Source organism: Schistocerca gregaria, chromosome 11 (genome assembly GCF_023897955.1).
Source record: "Schistocerca gregaria isolate iqSchGreg1 chromosome 11, iqSchGreg1.2, whole genome shotgun sequence".
NCBI lineage: Eukaryota > Metazoa > Arthropoda > Insecta > Orthoptera > Acrididae > Schistocerca > Schistocerca gregaria.
Window position 1 is genome coordinate 91,513,889 of NC_064930.1, and position 27,627 is coordinate 91,541,515.

A 27,627-nucleotide genomic window follows, 5' to 3' on the forward strand; every position below is an offset into this window, starting at 1 on the left:
TCGGAGCGCCACGTTGTGTATCGTGATTTGTCACTCCACAAAATGCTTTTCCACTGTACAGTCGTCCAATTTTTACGCTGCTTGGACCAAGCGAGGCGTCATTTGGCATTTACCGTCATGGTGTGAGGCTCGTGAACAGTCGTTAGGCGGTGATATCCAAGTTCTGTCAACTCCCGCCTAACTGTCATAGTACTTCCAGTGGATCCTCATGCAGTTTGCAATTTCTGTGTGATGGTCTGATGTGCCTATTACACATTACGACCCTCTTCAATTATCGGAAGTCTCCGTCAGTGAACAGACGAGGTCGGCCTGTACAGTTTTGTGCTGTACATGTCCCTTCACGTTTCCACTTTAATATCACTTCGAAACAGTGCACTTAGATATGTTTAGGAGTGTTTAAATCTCGCCTACAGATTGTGACACAAGTGACACCAAATCACCTGACTACACTCGAAGTCCGTGAGGTCTGTGGAGCGCCCCATTCAGCTGTCTCACGGTGTCTAATGACTACTGATTTCACTGATGTGGCAGCACAATCCACCTAATATGAAAAACGTAAGTTTTTTGGGTTGTCCGGATACTTTTGATCACATAGTGTAGTTTGCATTTCTCGAGAGCGTGAATAGAACTGGCAGTGGCTGCAGCTCATATACGGAATAGATGGCTTACAAACTGGAGAAGTCTGCATGAAGCATATTCTACAGAGTCTCTCTTGACTACCGCTTCCTACAAAACGAATGACTGAAATAAGACTTGCACTCGGCGGCTGAACTTCCCCAGATGGGGCCTTGCAGCCAAAAATGTCATATAATTATTCTTGTACCTCAATGGTACATCTTAGTGGAGCGACTATTGCCGTTCACACCATGTGTTGTATTTTTTTTTGTGTTTGGACAAGCCCTCAGTAGGACTGTCTATGGGCGGCTGCTACCTGTCCTCCACGTGAGTACACCTCCACACCTGCTTGTCTCTGTACAGTGTTGCAGCCACCCCAGAGAGCAGACTGGCAGCCAGCACTCTGCCACGCAGCGACCACGGCGACCACAGCAGGACTCCTATCGCAACTGCGCCGACGACAACCGCCCACACCACCCCCCCAACGGGTGACTCCACGGTCTCTCTCCTACGGTGAGTTCTGTCTCTATACGTGCTCGTTTTACACCTTCACAGTGGAACTTGTTCAGTCTCAAGTTTGAGTGTCATACATTTGATTCTCCATTTTCTCGTGATTCAGCATATGGGTTATGACCAGTTATGAAAATGGATATTTCATTAGGCTCAGTGAAATGTGGGTGTTGAAATTTCGTGTCGGATTAAAACTGTGTGCCAGGTCGAGACTCGAACTCAGAAACTTTGTCTGTCGTGCGGGATCAGCAGTGTGGTTTAAGGCATGGACTGTGCGGCTGGTCCCGGTGGAGGTTCGAGTCCTGGGTGTGTGTGTTTGTCCTTAGGATAATTTAGATTAACTAGTGTGTAAGCTTAGGGGCTGATGACCTTATCAGTTAAGTCCCATAAGATTTCACACATTACAAAAAAAAACACTTTGTCTTTTGCTGACATGAGCTACCTGAGCACGACTCACAACCCGTCTTCATAGATTTACTTCCGTCAGTACCTCGTCTCCTGCCTTCCAAACTTCACAGACGCTCTCCAGCATAACTTGCAAGACCAGCTAGCACTCCTGGAAGAAAGGATATTGCAGAGACACGGCTTAGCCACAGCCTGGGTGGATTGCGGGCTGATATGAAACATCCAGGCAGATTAAAACTGTGTTCATTCAGCGATGCTACCTCCTTGTGGTCTGACAGGGTCGATTTGATCAATGTTGACGGGAGAGCCTGCCCTGACGCCCCCATGCAGTTCAACACGGGGCCCCATCGCATTCTAATGGCCCAAAAGCTGGATATTGTAGGATTCGAGCAGCAAGGCAAGTGAAGACTCGCAATAAAGCTTCTCTAAAACCCCTCAGTTGCCAATAATGCTGTTTCATGTGAATACTCAACATCACCATCTCATTCAGAGTTCGCTCAACAGTGGGCGCTGTTTACGCCACTTTTCTACCTTATCAGGCCAGGAAACAATGCAAAAAATTGAACAACAGTACTAGACACTCCCAGCCATTCTGCCACACACAGAGAACTGCACTTCCAACTAATTACATACCTGTTTATGATGTGTATGTGTATGAAGTTATATTGAAATCGCGCCGAGTCTTCTTGATGCATCACTTTCTCTTTTATTTTATTTGTGATTGTAATTTTCAGCAACTGTAGCATTATTTTTTCAGGATAAATTCAGCCACCAGTTGCTAATAAGTTTTATTACGCTTTACCGGTTTCGACAAATCAATTTGTCATCTTCAGAAGCCTACAAAATTAGTGATTTTATAAATCGTTAGACCTTGACTCTACATTTATGCGAAGCATAAAAAGTATATTACAGAAAAATACAACTTCAAAGATTTTGTGACTACAGCTTTATTGCTTCATATTTATTTTGTACCTCACATGTAAGAACTGTTTCTTTCTTGTACTGTTAGTCAGTACTTACACTTATACAAAAAAATGTCGCATAATTTTTGTACTTACGTTATAAGCAAGTTTGAATGTTTTACTTCTGATGAAGGCACTCTTAGTGGTGCCAAAATTAGGTCAAAAGACTCAGTATTTGCGTTCGAGGGGTTTTATTGCTTTAATTTCAATTTGAAAACGGTCGCTGACCACGCAGCCATGTTTACAACTTTAATATTAAAGAAACTTACTTTATGTGTGTTTAGCAGATGTCAATATCTCCTTCATAGAAGCATACTGCCGTGGTATGCCTAGGAATGCACATATTATGCGTGATTATTTTAAACACATTTTATGCTTCCCATAAATGTATAGCCAAGGTCTATGGCATGCATAATTTTGTATGCATCTCAAGATGACAAATTAATTTATCGAAACCTGTACAGCACCACATAATATATTTGCAGCTGATGACTGAATTTCGCCCTGGAAGTAAGTCAAATTTTTGTCTGGCAGTGCATTACGAATTTTGAAATAGGAGCCTGGTAAAAATTTACTTACCAGTTTTTTTTTGTTTCTACCTCCCTCTTTGGATTCATAGAGTGAACAGCGTTCAGTTTCGACACTCAGTTAAAAATTGAGGTAACTGCCATTTATTCTTACTTTAAGACAAATTATTGCCTTGTTTGTTTTATATTATACGAAATCTGTGCGTAATGATTTGAAGAGATCCTGTTTATTTGCTGCCTACTCACTTTGTCATGCAATATTAAAGTACTATGATAAAGACGTAGCGCTAATTGCAATTGTCACTTTAAAGTGGCCCAATTGGTCCCAATCCTATTGTGTTCTCAGAACACTTGGATGTTCTTCACCGCTTTCTACACAACCTGTAGTCCCAAAGAAATGACGTCATACACGGTAACGTCCTCTCATAATATATCACTTTTCTAATACACTACAGGGAAAAATAGTGCACCACTTAAGAAGTGTCCATTTCGTTCAAGCTTCATTGTTGCAACAGTTCATATGGAGTACATGAGATGATTACCGTTAAAGATTGATAGCACAGAGAATTCTGTGGTACCAGGTATCGACCACGGTGAAACACGCACATCTGTACATGGTTTAGCCTCCACAGCACCAATGTAGGTGCTGACTCTTGCGTCCAGTCAACTGAACAGATGGCGAATACTGTCCTGGGGTATGTTATGCCACATCAGCTCGACCTGTTCGTGTAGTTCTGTAAGAGTTGTTAGTTGACGAGTCTCGTAATTCATTTCGTGTCCCATCATATCCCACACTTGCTCAATAGGAGATTTTTCTGGGTATTACGCCGGGAGGGAAGTTGCTCCTTGTCTTCGGCGTATTATGAAGCGCCGGCGCATCAGCCAGGAACGTTATGGCAGAGAGGGCTGCGAGGCGGCGTCAGACATTAGCACGCCGACAGGTGTATAGCACTGATACAGGAGTGCCCTCGACACAAGGAGAATACAAGCGCCACTCCGGCTACCTGTTGAACTCGAGCCGACCTACAAATGCTGCAGCAGTGACTTAAAAACTGTATTCGTTCACTTGTATTACGAATTGTGTATACTGAAGAGTTTGCTTATGTTCGTCTTTCGCCCCTTGCTTGCAACAATCTCGTAAGTTTTATAATAACTTCTATTAATACGATTTGGTTGAATTATTGTCTAGCGGTCCGAGGAAGCAACTTTCCTAGGCACCCTATAGTAGATGAGTGGGCAGAACACAAAACTGAGCATACTGAGATTTACAGGCAGCATGCTGGTGTGCATTGTCCTGTTGGAATAACACATCATATTCCTGATGCAAGAATGGAAAAAGAAAAGGTCTAACAACGTTCTACTAATACTGAGTGCTGACTAGCGTCCCTTTCAGAAACGTGTAAGCTGAACGAGAACTGCAACTTGTCACAACCTAGACCATAACATCTGGGGTAGGACCAGAGTGTCTTGGACGAATTCACTGTACAATGTAGCACTCACAAGATCTATATTGTATGCACAAACAAACAACCCTTGCATGCACTTTCATCGCTGGAGAACACAATGCGCCATTCCATGTTCCAAATGATCCTTCGACAGCACCAGTCGAGTCATGCATATGCATGTCGATCGTGAGCACAAATGGAAGATGGGCTAGAGGTGTGCATGCCTGCAATCCCACTGCTAATAATCAGTTCACAACAGTAAGTGTTGACACATATGGGCTCACAAAACGTCTTATCTGTAGTGTGGTTGCTACACGATCCACCGCTGCTGCCCGTACAATACTACAGTCCAGACGGGCGTCTGAGCTGCATGGCCATCCAAGACTTCCTCTATAAGTGTGAGAATATTCAGCTGACTACCGATACCTGCATCGAAAGCAATTGGTGCCGTACGTCCAACTCATGTGGCAGTTCTCTAAAAGGACAGTCCCGCCACTCAAAACACACAATTTGACCCCTTCCAAATTCGCTCAGTTGGCTGCAGAAAGAACGTGTGTTTCTGTGACATCATTGTCTGCTTGCTTAAAACGTTTGTACCACTCTGAACCTCTTGGCTGTGGGTATTCATTGTTATAGGTTACACTCAGATGGCACCCTATTAGCTATGACACTAAGCTATGACAATGAAATGACAATGAAACCATTATCAGTACATCCACTATCCACAATTTGGTACATGCCATAACTGGATCAAAACCGACGTCGTCTTTCTGGTTATCTGGCACAGTATGTCCTTTTCTGTTTTCATTTTTAGTTTCTTCGTACTTTAGATTTATTTTTTGTTTCCTTTAGATACCAGGCACGGCATAACACAAAGTGATATGTACCAACTAAGATCTGACCATCTGTGTGTCCTACAGACCCATCGATGACACACAAGCTAAAACCATCATCTGGTGAAACTAGTGCCAAATGGCTCTGAGCACTATGCGACTTAACTTCTGAGGTCATTAGTCGCCTAGAACTTAGCACTAATTAAACCTAACTAACCTAAGGACATCACACACATCCATGCCCCAGGCAGGATTCGAACGTGCGTCTATAGCGGTCGCTCGGCTCCAGATTGCAGCTCCTAGAACCGCACTGCCACTCCGGCGGGCGAAAATAGTGCCACATTCAGTACATAAGCTACACTATGTTGTCAAACATATCCAGATGCAACCAAAAATATACGTTTGTATTTCCACTTACAACCAGGTACTCCATATCAGCGACCTCAGTAGTAATTAGACATCGTGAGAGAGGAGAATGGGACGCTCCATGGAACTCACAGACTTCGAAAGTGCTCGGGTGAATGGGTGCAACTAGTGTCATACATCTGTACACTATATTTCCACACTTCTGCACATCCCTAGGTCCACTGTTTCCGATATGACAGCCAAGGTGAATTTGTCGAAATTGTGAACGGGCGCCCTTCTTTGAACTGCTGGAAAGGAGCTGTGAAGTCCCGGAAGTCTGATGAAAAATATTCGCACATTTTCTTTTTTTAAGAATGGGGCGGCTCTAAGCGTAATGAGATTCAACTGGTGCTCATAGCAATGAATGTTTGAAGCACAAGGGATTTTGCAGCTCCATCCAGCCATACTCGCTGTGTGACAACCAGGTAATGCTCGTTCACATGTTGCGAGCGAATGCTGCTCTGCATACTCCTGGCTTCACCTTCAACTACCATGTGGCTCCAGTACAGAGTTGCCAAAAATTGCCTCCATAATCCGCACCCCCTGCTCGACCACTCTGGGAAGCCCACATTTGCAAGCTCAGCGCAACCCAAGTCACTGTCAGCATATGTTAGTCCCCCTACACTGCTTTCGGTGCTCAGTGCATGGGCACTTCAGACATGATAAATGGCACACTACTTATTTTATTTGTGTAGAAAGCTCAAGAAAAAAATTGTTCAAATGGCTCTGAGCACTATAGGACTTAACATCTTAGGTCATCAGTCCCCTAGAACTTAGAACTACTTAAACCTAACTGACCTAAGGACATCACACAACACACAGCCATCACGAGGCAGAGAAAATCCCGGGAATCGAACCCAGGAACCTGGGCGTGGGAAGCGAGAACGCTACCGCACGACCACGAGATGTGGGCAGCTAAAGAAGCAATCGGAGTTAAACAGAAGTATTCCTTGAAGGTAGTGCAAACCAATGCAGAAGCCGCCCCTGATACCGAATAGAGAGCAGGCTAAAGCTCTTCTGAAAAAGAATATCAGCCCCATATTGTGTAGACGGAAGTCAGAACGGAGTCCAACTGTCAAGCTATCGTGATCCACGTAAACGAACTATGTGAACTCAAGTTAATCAGAGGAAGTTGTTACCAGTCACCGATTTCAGTTGTAACGTTTGTAGAATCATTCAAAGAATGTCTACGATCAGTAGTACAGGAATAGCCACACCATGCAATGTTATTTGGAGACTATCTAAACCTACAAAGTTCAGAATAGTATGTGAAGTAGTTTGGAAAATGTTCTCTGAAAACTGTCTTCAGCTACTGGTTCAACACCCACAAGCAATGGAAATATTTCAGATGTCGAAACTAAAGTTGGGTGTGATCTTATGGTTAGTATCAGTAGGGATATGATACTTGCGATCATTAGGTCATTGCAGCGCCAATGATAACTGAAGTTCATCAAGAAGATATGGAGAGTATTTAACCTGGTCAGATCATTAAGTAGTACAATTGTTAACATCCCACTCAGATAATTAACAGACATTATTTAGTTCCGATTAAATGGACATAGACGAATTATGAGTACAGTGTAGACTGACAGTAAATCGTGCAAGGGAGGTGTTGTTCTTGTTGTGGTCTTCAGTCCCAAGACTATTTTGATGCAGTTTTCCATGCTACTCGATCCTGTGCAAGCTTCTTCATCTCCGTGTAACTACTACAACCGACATCCTTCTGAATTTGCTTAGTGTATTCATCTCTTGGTCTCCCTCTACCATTTTTACCCTCCACGCTTCCGTCCAGTACTAAATTGCTGATCCTTTGATGCCTCAGCGCATGTCCTAACAACGAAACCTTCTTCTAGTCAAGTTGTGCCACAAATTACTCTTCTCAGCATTAGTCACATGATCTACCCATCTAATCTTCAGCATTCTTCTATACCAACTCATTTTAAAAGCTACTACTATCTTCTTGTATCAACTATTTATCGTCTATGTTCCACTTACATACACTCCACACGAAAGACTTCCTGACACTTAAATCTTTACTCGACGTTCACGAATTTTTATTTTTCAGACTCCCTTTCCTTGCCATTGCCGGGTCTACATTCTATATCTTCTCATTTCCTAGTCTAATTTCCTCACCACCCCCTCATTTAATTCGACTGCTTTCCGTTATTCTCGGTTTGCTTATGTTGATGTTCCTCTTATATCCTCCTTTCAAGACACTGTCCATTTCGTTCAACTGATCTTCCTCGGTCCTTTTCTGTCTCTGACGGAATTACAATATCATCGGCAAACTTCCAAGTTTTTATTTTTTCTCCATGAATTGTAATTCCTATTTCAAATTGTTCTTTTGTTTCCTTTACTGCTTGCTCAGTACACAGATTGATTACCGTCAGGGATAGGCTACAACCCTGTCTCACTCCCTTACCAACGACTGCTTCTCTTCCATGCCCCTCGACTCTCATAACTACCATTTGGTTTCCGTAAAAATCGTAAATGTGCCTATAAATGCATTAAGGGTGTAAAAGACCAACCATGGTTGGATAATAAAACTCGAAAACTGCAGAGCGAGGGCAGAGTGATCGAAAAAGAACGCAACAATGCCAACAACCCAAATTTAGTAGCAATTCATGTGTCTGTCAGACGTACGAAGCACACAACGAACTCCACAGCCAGGTCTTAGCGAAAGATCTAACACAGTACATGATTGAAGTTGGGACTAAGTGTAATCATTGAATGGGTCGAGGGTTTCAATCGAATCACTCATTGACAGGTACGATGTCCCAACAAATGAGAGTAAAATGAAAGCCAAAGTTTTAAATTTCGCGTACATGATATCAGCGACACAGGGAGATTATATTGACATATTGTCGTTTGAAGGCACTCAGATACCCGTATGGAGGTCGTAGTAATAGCCACCCCCGCTGTACTGAATCAGCTGAAAGGGTTGAAAACAAGCAAGTCGCCAGGTCTAGATGGAACTTTACAGCGAGTACTTCATTTTATTGTCCCTTTAATTCACTCGCATTTATCACCAATCGCTCTTCCACATCGAAGTCACGAGGGACTGGAATGAAGCACCGGTGACTCTTGTGTAGAAGAAGGGTAAAAAGAGCTGACCAGTTGTGTTGACCTCGACTGCTAGTTTTCAGCAGAGACGAGGCTACAGTTAGGAGAGCCTCAGGGAAGTGTGATGGGACCGCTTTTGTATTCCTTATATGTAAGTGATCTGACAGCAGCAATCTACCATTGTGCGTTGATGAGACTGTAGTGTATGGGAAAGTGTCATCGCATAATGCCTGCAGGAATATACAAAATGGCTTAGAAATAATTTTTATTTGATGTGACGAATAGCAGCTAGAAAAGCATGTGTTAATGCAAGAGCACAGTATCAATGTGGATGCTGGCTGAGAAAGGGACATCGATTAAATATCAAGGGACAATTGGGCAAAGTGATGTGAACTGGAATGAGAAAATACGGAAGTTAGTAGGGACGGAGGAAGTTAAAACCAGTTCCATGATCTGGGATTATTCCGTAGTTGTTTTTGTTTCTGTCGCTTAGACATATCCCTTGTTGTTGATCAGCTAGCTGATGTCGTGAGATTTCTCGTGATGAACCCTTTTCACGCAGACACCATGTGTCCTTTTAATGTTTCAATACGTGCTTCCGCGTCAGTTGCGTGTAACATTGCTGGGAGGAGTCATTTCTGTCGATGTGACATTTTTGGTGATAATTCTGCAGTAAACACTGACTCCTGACGACTCATAAGTTATAACGATACTGATAATGATAGTGGTCCATTAGTTAAATGCCTTTTTGGTCATAGACCTAGCTGGTAATTAGATGTCGTGTGACGAGGGCCCCCGTCGGGTAGACCGCTCGTTTGGTGCAAGTCTTTCGATTTGTCGCCACTTCGGCGACTTGCGAGTCGATGGGGATGAAATGATGATGATTAGCACAACACCCAGTCCCCGAGAGGAAAAAAAAAAGTCTCCCACCCAGCCGCGAATCGAACCTGGGCCCTTAGGATTGACAGTCTGTTTCGCTGACCACCCAGTAACGTGGGGAGTCAGCAAGTACTTGATACGTATGAAATGTATTTGCAGTTGCGAATATGGACAACCATTAGTTCTATGATGGAATGAAAACGAAAATTTGTAGCATACCGCGACTCAAACCCGGAATTCCCCCTTATCGCGGGTGGTTGCCATTATGCTACCTAAGCATGACCCAAAGGTCCACATGTAATCAACCATGTGTCCACAGCCTGCACTCCCACATCATTTATGTACTGGGTGGTTATAATTAGACTTTCCCTATTCAACATGTTACAATACAGAAACTAATTAAAGAAACGAGGACCATACTTGGTTGGACGTGGAGCAGAGAAATAACGCAAATTCACCTTTAATTCAAACACTTTTAATGTGCTGCTACGCTAGAGCAAACCATTACATACCAGTACCATAACATCTGCAAAAGGTGCTCAATATGGTACCCATCAGTGTCTATAAGAGTCTCAAAGCACAGTACTGCATTCTGAACATCAAAACGAAGCATGTTCATAGATATGGTGGCTCTCACCTTTGAAATGCTTCGCTTCAGGTCAGCACAAGTCTGAACGTTCCCCTGGTAAACTCTGTCCTTCAGGTAACCCCGCAACCAGAAATCAAGTGATCGTGCCGGCGAAGCATTTGGGAACGATCGTATGATAATTTGACCATTTCCAAGGATGTTTCGGAGAAGCAGGTGAACTTCACGAGTGATGTGCGCTAGGGTCCCATCTTGGATGAAAACTGTTGAGTTCAAAGCATCTCTCTCCTGTAGGGCGGGTATGACGTGCTGGTGAGACGTATTGCAGGAATGCTGGCCAGTGACACTGCATGTCTTTGGTCCTTGAGCGCCAGCCTGTTCAAAAAGGAAACGGGCCAATGATGAACATGGCCATGAGGCTACACCAAACAGTGACGCGTTCACCATACAGAGGAACTTCATGCTCAGATAATGGTTCGAAGCACGTTCCATGTAGGTACCACTGGCTGTTAAACTTTCATGACACAAGACAAAGACTGCCTAACGATTAAGAACTGTGTGCACCGTTGTCTGCCACAGCAACAGTGATTTCATCAACCACCTGTGGTGGTGTCGGCCTCTTACCAGAGCGACGCCCACTTCTCCAGCTGATACAAACTTCTTCATCATGCTCCGTACAGCAGGTGGAGAAAGACCCTTCCATAAAATTTTCAGCCAGCCATATTCTTCAGAACTACACATTCACTGCCATGTCGTATCTTTCTAGTAGATAGTTTAACTCAATCACATAAATTCACAAAAATGATGGCCAGTTGTCATTTGTGTCAGGGGTGTTCAAATGAAATGATGCAAAGGGTCGTAAGAACCAAACCAGATGAAATATGCATCAGCCACTTTGGGAAAACGTGATGATACCTGTAGGGGTGCGAATGTGACGTCATCTCCTCCCCTTAAAAGAATTCAAAGTTGTGCCGTCAACAGGCAAGGTGACGTTCACAGTCTTCGATGTTCGAGGTCCGGTACTCACTGAATCCGTCGAACACGGACAAACCATTAATAGTGACGTGTGAGACACTACGTATCCTACGCAAGTCCATCCAGAACAGACAGCCTCGGCTGCTGCAGGAGGGAGCGATTCTGCTCGACGGTAACGCAGGTCACACGTCAACAAGATCACACGAAATGTAATGGCCAAGTTCATGTGGAAGCAGCTTGATCACCTGCCCTACACCTCGGTCACTGTCGGCCTACACCTTCCAAGACTTTGGACCACTAAAAAAAGAAAAACAAAATCTGAAAGCGTTTCAACTCTAACAATGAGTTGAAGGGCAAAGCGTATGACTGGCTCCTGTCGCAGCCGTAGGAAGTCCTGAACCAGGAAATCATTCGGCTCGTGAAACAGTGGGATACTTGTGGTAGGCCTCTGGTGATTACTTTTGAATAGCGACTTCCATTATACTCATAATGTTGTTCAGTAAACTTTTCTTTTCAACAACTTCATAGAGTGGCGCGAGATACAAAATACATCTCCATATTTCACCATCATGTCATACATATTAGCCACTGTAGTTCTAATGAGTTGATATCTAGACAATGTGATCAAAAGTAGCCGGGCCCCTGGCTCAAAACGACTTCCAAGTTCGTGGCGCCCTCCACCGGCAATGTTGGAATTCAATATGGTGTTGGCCAACCCTTAGCCTTGGTGACAGCTTACATTCTCGAAAGAGACAGGTTCAATCAGGTGCTGGAAGGTTTCTTGCAGAATAGCAGCCCATTCCCCACGTAGTGCTACACTGAAGAGATATATCGATGTCGGTCGGCGAGGCCTGCCACGAGGTGGGCGCTCCAAAACATCCCAAAGGTGTTCTGTGGGATTCAGGTCAGGATTCTGTGCACACCAGCCCATTATAGATATGTTACTATCGTGTAATCATTCCGCCATAGGCCGAGCGTTCTGAACAGGTGCTCGATCGTCTTGAAAGGTGCAATCGCCATCGCCGAAGTGCTCTTCAACAGTGGGAAGCAAGAAGCTGCATAAAATATCAATGTTGCCTTGTGCTGTGATAGTGCGAAGCAAACAACAAGGGGTTCAAGCCCCCACCATGAAAAACACGACCACACCATAACACGACTGTCTCCGAATTTTACTGCTGGCACTACACACCCTGGTACATGACTTCCACGTTGCATTCGCCATACCAACACCCTGCCGTTGGATCGCCACATTCTGTACCGTGATTCTTCACTCCATACAATGTTTTTACACTATTCAATTGTCCTTGTTTACGCTCCTTACACCAAGCAAGGCGTCGTTTGACATTTAGTGGCATGATGTGTGACTTATGAGCAGCCGCTCGATAGTGAAATTCAAGTTTTTTCACCTCCCACCTAACTGTCATAGTACTTGCTGTGGATCCTGATACAGCTTGGACAAGGTCGGCAGGTACGCTTTTGTGCTGTACGTGTCCCTTCACGTTTCCACTTCACTGTCACATCGGAAACAGTGGGCCTAGGGATGTTTAGGAGTGTGGAAATCTCGCATACAGACGTATGACTCAAATGACACCCAATCACCTGACCACTTTCGAAGTCTGTGAGTTCTGCAGAGCGCCACGTTCTGCTCTCTCATGATCTCAAATGACTACTGAGGTCGCTAATATGGAGTACCTGGAAACAGGTGGCAGCACAATGCCCCTAGTATGAAAAACGTATACTTTTGGCAGTGTTTGCATGCTTTTCATCACATATTGTACATGTACATCAATCTACATCTATATACATACTCCACTGGTAACCATATGGCGCAAAGCGTAAGACACCATGTTCCAGTAGTATTAGTCATATCCTTCCAGGTCTGCTCACAAATGGAGCGAGGTATAAGCGATTGTGCACTACCATCCATAAGAGCCATAATTTCTATTAGCTTTCCTTCGTGATCCTATCGGAATATGTACGTTGGGAGCAGTAGAACCGATGTGTAGTTAGGTTAAAAAAGTTGTTCTCTACATTTCCTCTTTAGTGTTTCGCGGAAAATGAGTCCTCTTCGCTTCAGGGATTGCCCTTTTAGTTCTCGAAGCATCTCCACAATACTTGTGTGTTGATCGAAACTACCATTAACAAATCTAGCACCACGCCCATTAATTGCTTAGATGACTTCCTTTAATATAACGTGGTGGGCATCCAAAACACTAGAGCAGTATTCAAGAATTTGTTGAGCTGGTGTTATATACACAGTCCCCTTTACAGGTGAGGAACAGTTTCCTATAATACTGTCCTCACGTTCTCGTTTCATTTCATATCAGTTTGCTACATTATGCCTAGATATTTAGTAGACGTTCCTTTGTCAAAAAACATTCTCAGGACAGCAACCAGCCACAAATTTACTTTCAGTCCTTTTATTCAAAGGATACCGTTACCGGTTTCGAATCGTAGTGATTCATCCTCACACAGTTTACACGCTTTCTTTATGACATGTGGTGTGTTTTTTACACACACACCACATGTCATAAAGAAAACGTGTATAACAAATTTCTTTCCTTACCTGATGTGGGTGGTATTTTTCTAACTAAATCATAAGTTTAACCAGTGTCCTATTAAAAATTGTACATACAGCAATCCAAAATGTGGCACAGTAGCAAGTCACATGTAGAGGCAGATAGTATTCTGGAGTGTATCACTGCTATTAATGAAGTTCATATACAAGGTGGTCCATTGATCATGACTGAGCCAAATATCTCATGAAATAAGCGTCAAACAAAAAAACTTCAAAGAACGAAACTTGTCTAGCTTGAAGGGGTAAAACCAGATGGCACTATGGTTGGCCCACTAGATGGCGCTGCCATAGGTCAAACGGATATCAACTGCGTTTTTTAAATAGGAACCCCCATTTTTATTACATTCGTGTACTACGTAAAGAAATATGAATGTTTTAGTTGGACCACTTTTTTTGCTTTGTAATAGATGGCTCTGTAATAGTCACAAACATATGGCTCACAATTTCAGACGAGCAGTTGATAACAGGTAGGTTTTTTAAATCAAAATACAGTATGTAAGTACGTTTGAACATTTTATGTCGGTTGTTCAAATGTGATACATGTACCTTTGTGAACTTATCATTTCTGAGAACCCATGCTGCTACAGAATGATTACCTGTAAATATCACATTAATGCAATAAATGCTCGAAATGATGTCCGTCAACCTCAATACATTTGGCAATACGTGTAACGACATTCCTCTCAACAGTGAGTAGTTCGCCTTCTGTAATGTTTTCACATGCATTGACAATGCGGTGACGCATGTTGTCAGGTGTTGTCGGTGGATCACGATAGCAAACATCCTACAACTTTCCCCACAGAAAGAAATGCGGGGACGTCAGATCCGGTGAACGAGCGGGCCACGGTATGGTGCTTCGACGACCAATCCACCTGTCACGAAATATGCTATTCAATACCTCTTCAACCACACGCGAGCTAAGTGCCGGACAGCGATCATGTTGGAAGTACGTCATAATTCTGTCATGCAGTGAAACATCTTGTAGTAACATCGGTAGGACGTTACGTAGGAAATAAGCATATATTGCACCATTTAGATTGCCATAGATAAAATGCGGCCAATTATCCTTCCTCCCATAATGCCGCACCATACATTAACCCGCCGAGGTCGCTGATGTTCCACTGGATTTTCCGTTGTCCAATACTGCATATTATGCCGGTTTACGTTACCGCTGTTGGTGAGGGACGCTTCATCGCTAAATAGAACGCGTGCAAAACATCTGTCATCGTCCCGTAATTTCTCTTGAGCACAGTGGCAGCACTGTACACGACGTTGAGTCGTCGCCATGCAATTCCTGGTGCATAGAAATATGGTACTGATGCCACCGATGTTGATGTAGCATTCTCAACACCGATGTTTTTGAGATTCCCGATTCTCGCGCAATTTGTCTGCTACTGATGTGCGGATTGGTCGCGACAACAGCTGAAACACCTACTTGGGCATCATCATTTGTTGCAGGTCGTGGTTGACTTTTCACATGTGGTTGAACACTTCCTGTTTCCTTAAATAACGTAACTATCCGGCGAACGGTCCAGACACTTGGATGATGTCGTCTAGGATACCGAGCAGCATACATAGCAGACGCCTGTTGGGCATTTTGATCACAAAAGCCATACATCAACACGATATCGACCTTTTCCGCAATTGGTAAATGGTCCATTTTAATACGGGTAATGTATCACGAAGCAAAAACCGTCCACACTGGCAGAATATTACGTGATACCACGTACATATAAATTTGTGACTATTACAGCGCCATCTGTGACAAAGCGAATAAAATACTAGTCCAATTAAAACATTCATATTTCTTTACGCACTAGACGAATATGCAATAAAAATGGGGGTTCCTATTTAAGAAAACGCAGTTGCTATCCGGGCGACCTATGGCAGCGCCATCTAGCGAGACAACCATGGCGCCATCTGGTTCCCCCCTTCAAACTAGGCAAGTTCCGTTCTTTATAGTTTTTTCGTTTGACGCTTATTTCGTGAGATATTTGGCTCAGTCACGATCAATGGACCACCCTGTATATGTTGTGTTAGAGGAAAATTGAAGAGTGGTTTCTGAGAAACTGATAGATTTCCATGTGGAAAGCGTAATAATTCGTGAGGACTACAAGTCGTTCATTGTAGCTACTGACGTCAGTGCCAGGAACCCCATTCACCAGACTGACTGGCACACCACGTCCTGTCGCAGATCACTTGGATGTATAAGGATGTTGTCCTCAGTTTGCGCCTCAGGGACACCTTTACAGGTTGACGTCACTGTTGGAACCAGCAACCACACATACACAACCCAGTATCTCCTCCCACTGAAGACGACATGCCCTTTCCACGTTTATATGGCCAAAAACACTGAGGCACAGATGTGCATATGTAACTGCCCTAGGAGAATACAGGCTTCCAGTAGCTCTGCCATCAGCAACATGTGTTGTACAGCAGCAGGGAAGTTCTTGCACTGGAAGTGATAGTGAGGCAGCCAGCTGATAATAAAGCAATAGTTCCATAAAATGTGCGCTAATAGAAAGAATAGGGAATGACGTGGTTCTTACAATGTCAGTAATCGTAATCAGCTTGCATCAGGTTCCTTACAACACGAGTAGTGACAGCCAAATGTCTGAATGTGGATAACCTTGGTTGCTGTGTAGTTTAGTGTACAAGTGCACTCCCTTCCCTTTTGTTGTACTGTTTCAATCTCTAGACCGCTGTCAGAGCTCCATGTGCTTTAAAACTGTGGCATCTTCCGAGAATTCCACATCAAACTGTGGGTATGTGTGAACCGGTGCACAAACCAAAAGCTGGCAAAGGGAAGCACCTTGACCAAGTCCAAGCCTAGTGTAGCACTGTGTGGGTCAAAATCAAATGCTGGCTGTTAGCGATTTTATGGTAATTCAGAATTCTCATTTGGTGTTTCTTCATTCCATAGGAGAGATCAAGGAGCGTCTCACACATCTGTCAGAGTATTAAGGTTTATTTTGAGTATATGAACTGGATTACGTTTGTAGAAAAAGAGGGTTAGTGCCGGATCGACTGTTGGAAATCGTTTTTATCCGCCGTAACGTCTTACTTGACAGAATGAGACAATCTACTTGTTATTAATGTTCTTTAACATATAAGGAATTTTGTTGCATTCTACTCCTGTGTGCATGCAACACACTGTCTTCAACATCAGAATATCGGCGTTGTCTCTTAGCCACATTATAGTGATGCTGTCACACGCAAATGAAATGGTGTGCAAGTATACATCAGCATTGTGAGGTGGACAGTGTGTCCAGGAAACTGGGCTTTACTTAGATCAATATTTCGGACTGTAACGTACATCCACATATACACATATATATAATCCGCCAACCACCAAGCGGTGTGTGCAGAGTGCACAATTCGCGGCAAAGTCATATTTCCCCCCCCCCCCCCCCCCTCTATTCCACACCCAGATCGCGCGAGGGAGAAATGATTGAACGCCTCTGTGAGACCCCTAATTTCCCTTACCTTCAAATGGTGATCATTGAGGGATTTGACAGTAGGTGGTAATAATATAAGGTCTACATCCTGGGCGAAGATCGGTTTTCGGAATTTAGTGAGCAGCCCCTTCCGTTTAGCTCGTCGTGTATTCCCCTTCAAACTTTCTATCAGACTTGTAACGCTCCAGCGGCTGCTCACTGCACCAGTCACGAATCTTGCCGCTCTCATTTGGACCTTATCAATCTCTTGAATCAGACCCAACTGGTAAGGGTCCCATACAGATGAACGATACTGGACGAACTAACATATTGGAAGCCACTTCTGCTGTTGAAGGGCTGCACCGTTAAAGGAATGTACCAATAAACTGCAATCTAGAGACCGCCTTGACCGTTCCTTGTGTAATCAGATAATTCCATTTGAGATCATTTCGAACAGCCACACCAAGATACTTGACGGATATTACCACTTCCAAAGACTGGGCGTTTATTTTGTACTCATACATTAATGGGGATTTTCACCTTGTTATACGCATTAGGTTACACTTACTAATATTGAGAGGTAACTGCCACTCATTACACTATGCATTTATTTTCTGCAAATCCTTATTTATTTGTTCACAACTTTCGTGTGATACTACATTGCTGTCGACTACAGCATCATCGGCAAACAGTCTAAGGCCACTGTCAATACCATCAAACAGATCGTTTATGCAAATCGTAAAAAGCAGAGGACCTATTACGCTGCCTTGGGGCACACCTGAAATTACTCTTGTTTCTGTTGAAGTTACCCCATTCAGGATGACATACTGCTCCCTGTCTGTTAGAAAACTTTCTATCCAACCGCATATGTCACTTGACAGATTGTAAGTGCACACTTTTTGTAGCAAGCAACAGTGCGGCACTGAGTCAAACGCCTTTCGAAAGTCGAGAAATATGACATCAACCTGGGAGCCTGCTGTGTATAATGAACAAAGAGGTCCAGCTGTGTCTCGCATGACCGATGTTTCCTGACACCGTGGTGGTTTCTGCAGACGAGCTTCTCAGAGTCTAGAAAGTTCATTATGTTTGAACATAAAATATGTACCATGATTCTACAACAAATAGATGTCAGTGAAATTTGCCACTTATGTGCATCACATTTTCTACCCTTTTTATAGATTGCTATGACCTGGGCAGTCTTCCAGTCCCATGGAATGTTCCTCTATTCCCATTATCTCTGATAGATTATGGATAAGAATTGTGGTATACTTGGAGCATAGTCAACACATTATTTTACGGGGATACCTTCTGGCCCAGTGCCTTCCTGGCGTCTAAGGATGTTAACCATTGTACAATCCCATCTACACTAAACAATATGTCAGCCATCCTTGCTTTTCTTCGACAATTGAAAGGGGGAATGATGCTGCAGTCGTCTACCATAAACGAGTATTTGGAAGCTAGGGTTAGAATTTCGGCCTTCTGTTAACCATCATGCGTTACATTACCTGTACTGTCAGCAAGTGAAAATATTGAATTGTTTGTAGCGTTCATAGATTTTACGTACGACCAAAATTTTTTGGTGTTATTTTTACAATCTGCTGATAAAATACTGCTTTCAAGTTCATTAAAAGAATCTCTCATTGATCTTTTGACAACTAATTTCCTTTTACATCATTTCTGTTTGTCAGTGGGGCAGTGACTAAGTTTAAAACGACTATGCAAAATTCTCTGCTTTTTCAGCAGCTTTCTAATTTGTTTGTTGTACCAAGGTGCACCCTTTCCCTCCCCTATATATTTGCTAGGAGCAATACACATGTGGTGGGCAATACCTTTAAATTCTGACCAAATATGATCAATATATTTGTGTCTCGCAGTGAATGATTGCAGCTGACTATGAAGATATTCATTAATGACACTTTTATTTGCTTTCCCAAACAATAAAACTCTACTTTGTTCCTTCGTTTTTTTTTGCAACTTTCACTGCCATAAGCCACAACGACATAATGGTCGCAAATACCTTCTTCTAGATTAACTTAGGGTCTGTAGATGAAGCATTCATTTTGTCTCATATACTGCAGGCTTCTCAGCTGCTTTGCATCGCACCCACAAGAACATGAGGTAAGAATGGGTGTGGTGTGTGTGTGTGTGTGTGTGTGTGTGTGTGTTGTGTGTGTGTGTGTGTGCGTGTGAGTGACTGCATTTGTGCATGTGTATCTGAGTGTGTGCTGATTGCATGTGTGCTTGCTTGTTAACTCTGCAGACACCTTTATCTGTGTATGTGCACCCCCTCATGTGCATGTGCCACCAAATGTGTTTGTGTGTAGGGGCCGGGGAATCGAGTTAGTGTCATAGCTATACCTGAAATATTTCGTCTAAAAGCGTTACTGAGAAATTTTAGCTTTCTCTGTTTGAAGTGGCTGTGCCAGTAAATTTTCTAGTAAACAGACTCAAAATTTTATTTAAATACAGAAATAAGTGATTTTTTTCGTTGCATTTGCTAGTGTTTGGATGATATGCTCAGTATAGAGGAAATGTAGAGTCCGCATGAATCATCTCTTTCAGTGAAGTGCAATCACTGATTAACAGTAGCATCCTGAGCTCATAGGAATTCACAACCAGGAATCAATGTGGGAAAAGGTATATTGTCTGAATTTGCGGAGTGATGGAATGTAAGACTTTCTTATGGTGAGTTAGTGAAGCTTTGTGAGGATGATGCAGTTGTGTATCTGTACTTCAATGGAGAGACACTTTTCCACTATTCTGTAATATATGATAGAGGGGGAAATTTTGAAGATTCATTACTTTTCAGTGTTCTTTTTATCGTTCTAGTTTACCTCATAACAGTGTATATGTGGAGAAAAATACGAGAACTTGTCTGTTTCTTGCAGGACCCTTCCTCCAGAGATGAACAGGAAGGTGCTGCTCCAGGCAGGTAGACAGGGGTCAGTGGAGGAAGTGCAGGTGCCGCTTTGGGCTTGTGCTGATGTGGGGCAGAGACCATGGACCACGTGGACCGCTCTGCACTATGCAGCGATGCAGGGACACACGGGTATGGTGAGGTGTCTGATCGGGAATGGGGCAGAAGTGGATGCCAGGAGCGACGCGGGGCACACGCCTCTACATTTGGCTGCCTGGAAAGGCCATGCGGCAGTGGTGCGGCTGCTGGCGGCGGCCTCCGCCGACGTCGATGCCAGGGACCAGTGGGGTAGGACGCCGCTGCACTGGGCGGCACCCTACGGTCACACAGAGGCGGCGAAGGCGCTGCTGGAGGCAGGGGCCGATAGGGACGCCACGGAGGACGCAGGGAATACCGCGCTCGACTTGGCAAGAGTGAACAAGCGACAATGGATGGTAGAAATCCTATCTAGCATTCCAACAAACGATTGTGATGTGTACTAAATAAAGCAAGCGTTAATACATGATTTCTCCTTCTCTTTAAAATAAACCATACAAAATGTTAAATCAGCAGTCATTCTTTGTAACTGTATTTTCGATCTACATCTAACTACTCCACTAACATCAGAAGAAGAGACTGAAGGAGGTGGTGCAGTGGTTAGCACACTGGACTCGCATTCAGGAGGACGATGGTTCAGTCCCACATCCGGCCATCCTGATTTAGATTTTCTGCGATTTCCCTAAACCACTTCAGGCAAATTCTGGGATGGTTCCATTGAAAGGGCACGGCTGACTAGCTTCCTCATATGATAAGACCAATGATTTCGCTGGTTGGTCTCTTCCCCCAAATGAACCCAACCCAACTCAGACAAGACTAACAATGTAAGATATTTACAAAGTAATGCAAGTCGTCAGAAGAAAGAATCCATTCTCGAAAAAACAAGAGAATCCGAAAAATACACCAGGTCTCTACAATACATAATTACTGAAAAGTACTTGGTAGGAGTAGCATAGGTGCTAAGCGAAACTGCTGTAAATTTCACAATATACATAATACTGCCATGTAATCAGTATGCTTAGAAATGAATTTTCCTGTTTTTCTACTGGGCAGATAGTCCAATAATTTGTGCCCATAGTTACAATGTCATATTATTAGAAGTACTCACACTACATTAATTCAGATGCCAGGCGGAATTTATTGGTGTGTCTGCAGTGCAAATAAACACGTCAAAAAATTAATGCATCACCTCATTTCCAAGAGTTTAGGAACTTGTAAAACATTTGGAATAGAGATCAAAATAAACATCATTTCCACCCATTTTATTGCTCACGAAAACGACACATTGCATGTTGTACCACCATAGAGCGAGACCTTCGGAGGTGGTGGTCCACACTGCTGTAATTCCCAGAACCTCTAATACCCAGTCACAAGTCCCCTCTTGCATTGATGAATGCGTATATCCTGATGTCCCACTCCTCAAAGGCGATTCATTGTAGATCCTTTAGAGTGGTTGGTGAGTTACGTCGTCCAAGAACAGCCCTTTCCAATCTGTCCCAGGCATGTTCACTAAGATTCATGACTGAAGACCATTGCTGGCCACTCTAGTAGAGCGATGTCGTTATCCTGAAGGAAGTTGTTCACAAGATGTGCACGATGGGATCGCAAATTTCAGTCCATGAAGACGAATGACTCGTCTACATCCTGCTAATATGAATGCACTATGGGTTGGGGATGGCATTCACATATCATACAGCTGTTACCGCGCCTTCCAAGACCACCTGTGGCTTGTACCTCGGCCCCACATAATGCCACCCCAAAACGGCAGGGTACCTCCACCTTGCTGCACTTTACTAGACAGCCTGGCCAGGTTGCTTCCAAACACGTCTCTGACGATTGCCTGGTTGATGGCATATGCGACACTCTTCGGTGAAAAGAACCTACGTCTACATCTACATCCATACTCCGCAAGCCACCTGACGATGTGTGGCGGAGGGTACCTTGAGTACCTGTATCGGTTCTCGCTTCTGTTCCAGTCTCATATTGTTTGTGGAAGGAAAGATGGCGTATGCTTGTATGTGAGCTCTAATCTCTCTAATTTCATCCTCATGGTCTCTACGCAAGATATACGTAGGAGGGAGCAATATACTGCTTGACTCTTCGATGAAGGTATGTTCTCGAAACATCAACAAAAGGCTGTACCAAGCTACTAAGCGTCTCTCTTGCGGAGTTTTCCACTGGAGTTTAGCTATCATATCTGTAACGCTTTCACAATTATTAAATGATCCTGTAACGAAGCACGCTGCTCTCTGTTGAATCTTCTCTATCTCTTCTATCAAGCAGTATTCAAGCAGTGGGCGAACAAGTGTACTGTTACCTACGTCCTTTGTTTTCGGACTACATTTCTTTAGGATTCTTCCAATGAATCTGTGTGGCATCTGCTTTACCGAAGATTAATTTTATATGGCTATTCCATTTTAAATGACTCATACTGCCTGCTCCCAGATAATTTATGGAATTAACTGCTTCCAGTTGCTGACCTGCTATATTGTAGCTAAATGATAAAGGATCTTTCTTTCTATGTATTCGCTGCAAATTAAACTTGTCTATATTGAGATTCAATTGCCATTCCCTGCACTATGCCTCAATTCGTTGCAGACCTTCCTGCATTTCGGTACAATTTTCCATTATTACAATCTCTTGATATACTACAGCACCATCGGCAAAAAGCCTCAGTGAACTTCCCATGTTATCCACACATTCATTTCTATACATTGTGAATAGCAGTGGTGCAACGACACTCCCCTGTGGCACACCTGAAATCACTCTTACTTCAGAAGACTTCTCTCCATTGAGAATCACATGATGCATTCTGTTATCTAGGAACTCTTCAATATAATCACACAATTGGTCTGATAGTCCATATGCTCTTACTTCGTTCATTAAACGACTGTGTGGAACTGTATCAGACGCCTTGCGGAAGTCAAGAAACACGGCATCTATCTGGGAACCTGTGTCTATGGCCCTCTGAGTCTCGTGGGCGAATAGCGCGAGCTGCCTTTCACACGATCGTCTTTTTCGAAACCCTTGCTGATTCCTACACAGTACATTTCTATTCTCCAGAAGAGTCATTATACTCAAACATAGTAATGTTCCAAAATTCTACAACTGATCGACGTTAGAGATATAGGTCTATAGTTCTGCACATCTGTTCGACGTCCCTTCTTGAAAACGGGGATGACCTGTGCCCTTTTCCAACCCTTTGGAACGCTTCGCTCTTCTAGAGACCTACGGTACACCGCTGTAAGAAGGGGGGAAAGTTCCTTCGCGTACTCTGTGTAAAATCGAACTGGTATTCCATCACGCCCGGCGGCCTTTCCTCTTTTGAGCTATTTTAATTGTTTTTCTATCCCTCTGTCATCTATTTCGTTATCTACCATTTTGTCATCTGTGCAACAATCTAGAGAAAGAACTACAGTGCAGTCTTCCTCTGTGAAACAGCTTTGGAAAATGACATTTAGTACTTTGGCCTTTAGTCTGTCATCCTCTGTTTCAGTACCATTTTGGTCACAGACTGTCTGGACATTTTGTTTTGATCCACCTACCGCTTTGACATAAGGCCAAAATTTCTTAGGATTATCTGCCAAGTCAGTACATAGAACTTTCCTTTCGAATTCATAGAACGCCTCTCGCACAGCCCTCCTCACACTACATTTCGCTTTGCGTAATTTTTGTTTACCTGCATGGTTTTGGCAATGTTTATGTTTGCTGTGAAGTTCCCTTTGCTTCCGTAACAGTTTTCTAACTTGGTTGTTGTACTACGGTGGCTCTTTTCCATCTCTTACGATCTTTCTTAGCACATACTCATCTAATGCATATTGTACGATGGTTTTGAACTTTCTCCACTGATCCTCAACACTATCTTTACTCGAGATAAATCTACATTTTGTCAGTTTTTCTGAACACAAAAATGTGTCTACCTTTTTCAATATTAATAAATGAAAAGCACCAGTTTGCTTTCTTAATTTTATTTACGGCTGAAATCATCGATTCAGTAACACTTTATGATCGCTGATCCCCTGTTCTGCGTTAACTGTTTCAAATAGTTCTAGTCTGTTTGACACCAGAAGGTCTAATACGTTATCGCCACGAGTCGGTTCTCTGTTTAACAGCTGAAGGTAGTTTTCAGATGATGCACTTTGAAAAATTTCACTCGATTCTTTGTCCTACCACCCGTTACAAACGTTTGAGTCTCCCAGTCTATGTCCGGTAAATTAAAATCTCCACCCAGAACTATAACATGTTCGGGCAATCTACTAGAAATATTTTCCAAATTTTCCTTCAGCTGTTCTGCCACACCAGCTGCTGAGCTAGGGGACCTATAAAGAAATCCAATTACCATGTCTGAGCCTGTTTTAATCGTAACCTTCACCCAAATTATTTCACATTTCGGATGTCCGTCAATTTCCTTCGATAACTGACGCCAATGCAGAGTGGTCCATTCGGCATGTTTTTGGGCCCATCTGTATCTGTATGGTGTTGTGGCTGCAGAGATGGACCCCGTCATCGATGTCGGGAGTGAAGTTGCGTATCATGCAGCCTATTGCGCACATCATGTGGCTACATGTAAAGCATTGTTCAACATGGTAGTGTTGCTGTCATGGCTTCTCCGAGCCATAATCCGTTGGTAGCGGTCATCCAGTGCAGCGTGTTGTATATCCGCAATTTCTTTTCTATCATTAATTTCCAAACGAAGTATATTGTTAACATCTTTAACGTTCTGAATGGTGCTGTACGTCTCCAATCCAATCAGAGCAATACTGCACATCCTGTAATACAGACGATCGTTATTTTAAAGTCAGCTTATATGATATTTTCACTGAACCTCAGCTGACGCATGGATGTTTAATACAGATCCTTATATATCCATCTTGGTGAACGGTAGCGGGGACATGATTCACAGCTTCCCACACAGGCGAGTATCAATGCCTTTGTATCGATGGATATCGTAAAGCAAACGTCTTCTGCCTGTGAAGTACCGTTGCAATTCTTCTGAGGGCTGCACCTCTCCAAAGTAGTATAAGTAGACATTATTTCTAATTTCTTAGCATACGCCACCCACATGCTTCCTGATCCCTGGTAATATCTACATTCACATTTCCACATTATCTTAAATTCCACATAGTCTTTGGTAAACTATACCGCATAAACTCACCACAGAATCTAGGAATCCCGAAGTTTTTCTTAGAAACGTCAGAAGATTTGAATTTGTGAGCACCCTTTCTGGTAGGATAGCTAATGAGCCTTATCTCAATTTATGAAGAGACCTAATGCTTCCTTATATGGTTCCCGGTCTAGTCCATATCTGATGGCTGCCATTCCAATCACGCAGTTACGTCTCATGGGGGTTCTGAGCGCTCTGGCAATATCTGCACCACCACCAGCCAGTGAAATTAGCGCTGAGAGACCTGAGAGGACAGAAATGCAGGAATGAGGAAGGGGATAAAACCTACTAATGTCTTAGGTAACAGTAGAACCCTTGGTGCTCTAACCAGTCCTTTATGGTTCAGCGCGCTTTTCACTGCACACATTGCTGACAGCATACAGTTCTTGAACACATCTGCCTTAGCCTCTTCATCATAATCTTCTTCTTCTTAATGTTCAGAGCACGATTTGCAGCGTTCATAACTTGCTTGAAATTCACATCCATGCCCAACTTGCTTTTACTTTGCATCGTTTTAGCCACTAAAAATTCTGTACTATGGTGTCCTAAAACAATATCTTTTCTCGCACATATTACCTTGGATTGATCAGCTAAATTAGGTCTGCAGCATGACGTGTTGGAAGACCTTTATTTGCTGCTTATGTAGCGTCATGTTTTAAACATGCCTTAGCAATGTGGGTAATCCTCTTATCACCATGAGTAAAACATTTTTTAGACTTTGTATAAGCTCTGCTGCAGCTATACCACAGAACGTGTAATTCGACAGGTAGTTTGTCGAGAACACCACCACCTCTTATAATAAATAAACTTTTTGTGCGTATTAAGCTGCTGTGCTGGTTGTCCTCTGTGCACTCCATTATACAGCAAATCATCATCGTCAGTCCATTTATTTTCTGTTGCAGTAAACCTAAGGTATTTAACTAGTGCTCATTTCGTCAACTATTTGTGATGTACACTATGAGGAATACTTGTAGTTCTGAGCTCAGTTCCTCTGTGTAAAAGCATCCTGCAGTTTCAATGCTACTGCTATCCTTTAAGATGTAAGTCCTGGTATTTGTCCTTTGCACATTTTGGAATACCTCACTCGACCAGTTTGGGAGGTAAGACTTCCCATTTCCTGTCTTGCGTTTCAAGATACACACCAAATCACCTCAATCAGCAGGTGCCAGTGTTAGAGTAGGTTCGAGATATTCCTGATTGTCATAAGAGATGACTAAAAGGAGGTTCAAACATTTCGGCCATATGTTCAGGTCCCATTCAATGGTTTGACCTACCACTTTCCAAATTCCACAGAAGTGCATACCATATGGGGCAGGGCATCTTACATGGTGTACGAGTTATCTATAGTGCCCTTAGTTTCTATCTCTTCAATCTCTTGCCATCATGGCTTCGCATCTCTATCTACAATTGGCTGAGGGAATTTTGTGTGGTACGTATTCTATTTCCGTCGTGTCCAGTCCTCTTTCGCCCCCATGACACTATTGGATTCCTCTGCGTCTAATATCCAGCACAGTAGCCAGTCCGTTGGGTTGGGGCCATCACATACCCTTTTGGTGGTAGCCCCATGACACCACAGGGATTGCACTGCTGATGCCCGACCTGTAAAATTCCCACGTAGGTCATTGAGTATAAGCCCATCTTTCTGGGGAATCAGGACTCCCACCAACAGCCATCATGCCAGGCGGCCTTTGCTGTGGCTGGGTGGCGCCCGTGGGGAGAGCCCCTGATTTGCATGGTGGTCATCACGATGGATGACCTGCAATGAGGCAGACTAAGTCATCTTTTGCTGGGGACCAAATGACTTCATCAATCTCTAAACAAGGAAAGGTTGATTACAACACCGACAAGTATACCCCTATGTCTTTCCCCTCCCTAGCAACACCTTGGGAGGAAGAAATGGCTTGAGAGTAACAGGATCCCTATTCACCATGTTACAGCAAAACTGATGGGTACTCCTTTCTGGAAACGAAACCTCTGTTTTTATTGAGCACCTAGACGATAAGTTTGTGAAAGTCCAGCAGTGTCCAAAATGCACAATGGGTCGATTTTGTTCAGACGGCATCCACAACCCAGTCCCAGACATTACTCACCTGTAACAAGCTGAATGATATTCCTGTTTGTCACTCCCCACAAAAGCCTCAATATGGTCCAGGGAAATAATTTTCATTGCGACCTCCTGTTACAGTCGAATGAAAAGCTGCATGGAAATTTAGAACGACGTGGTGTCCATTTCGTCTGGCGTGTTTACAAAGGGCCAAAGACAATAGTGAGACGCCCTGTTAATCCCACA

General features: G+C 43.3%; 1 protein-coding gene across 1 annotated transcript in view; it reads left to right on the forward strand.

The window, feature by feature from the left end:
• Window positions 1–20,682, forward strand: part of LOC126294953 (ankyrin repeat domain-containing protein 65-like) — a 110,428-nt gene extending 89,746 nt beyond the window's left edge. Inside the window, exons 5-6 of the mRNA XM_049987173.1 lie at window positions 979–1,128; window positions 20,109–20,682. Of these exons, the coding sequence (XP_049843130.1) occupies window positions 979–1,128; window positions 20,109–20,619 (661 nt within the window). The 3' untranslated portion in view covers window positions 20,620–20,682. The remainder of the gene's footprint in view (window positions 1–978; window positions 1,129–20,108) is intronic.
• The last annotated feature ends 6,945 nt before the right edge of the window (window positions 20,683–27,627 follow it).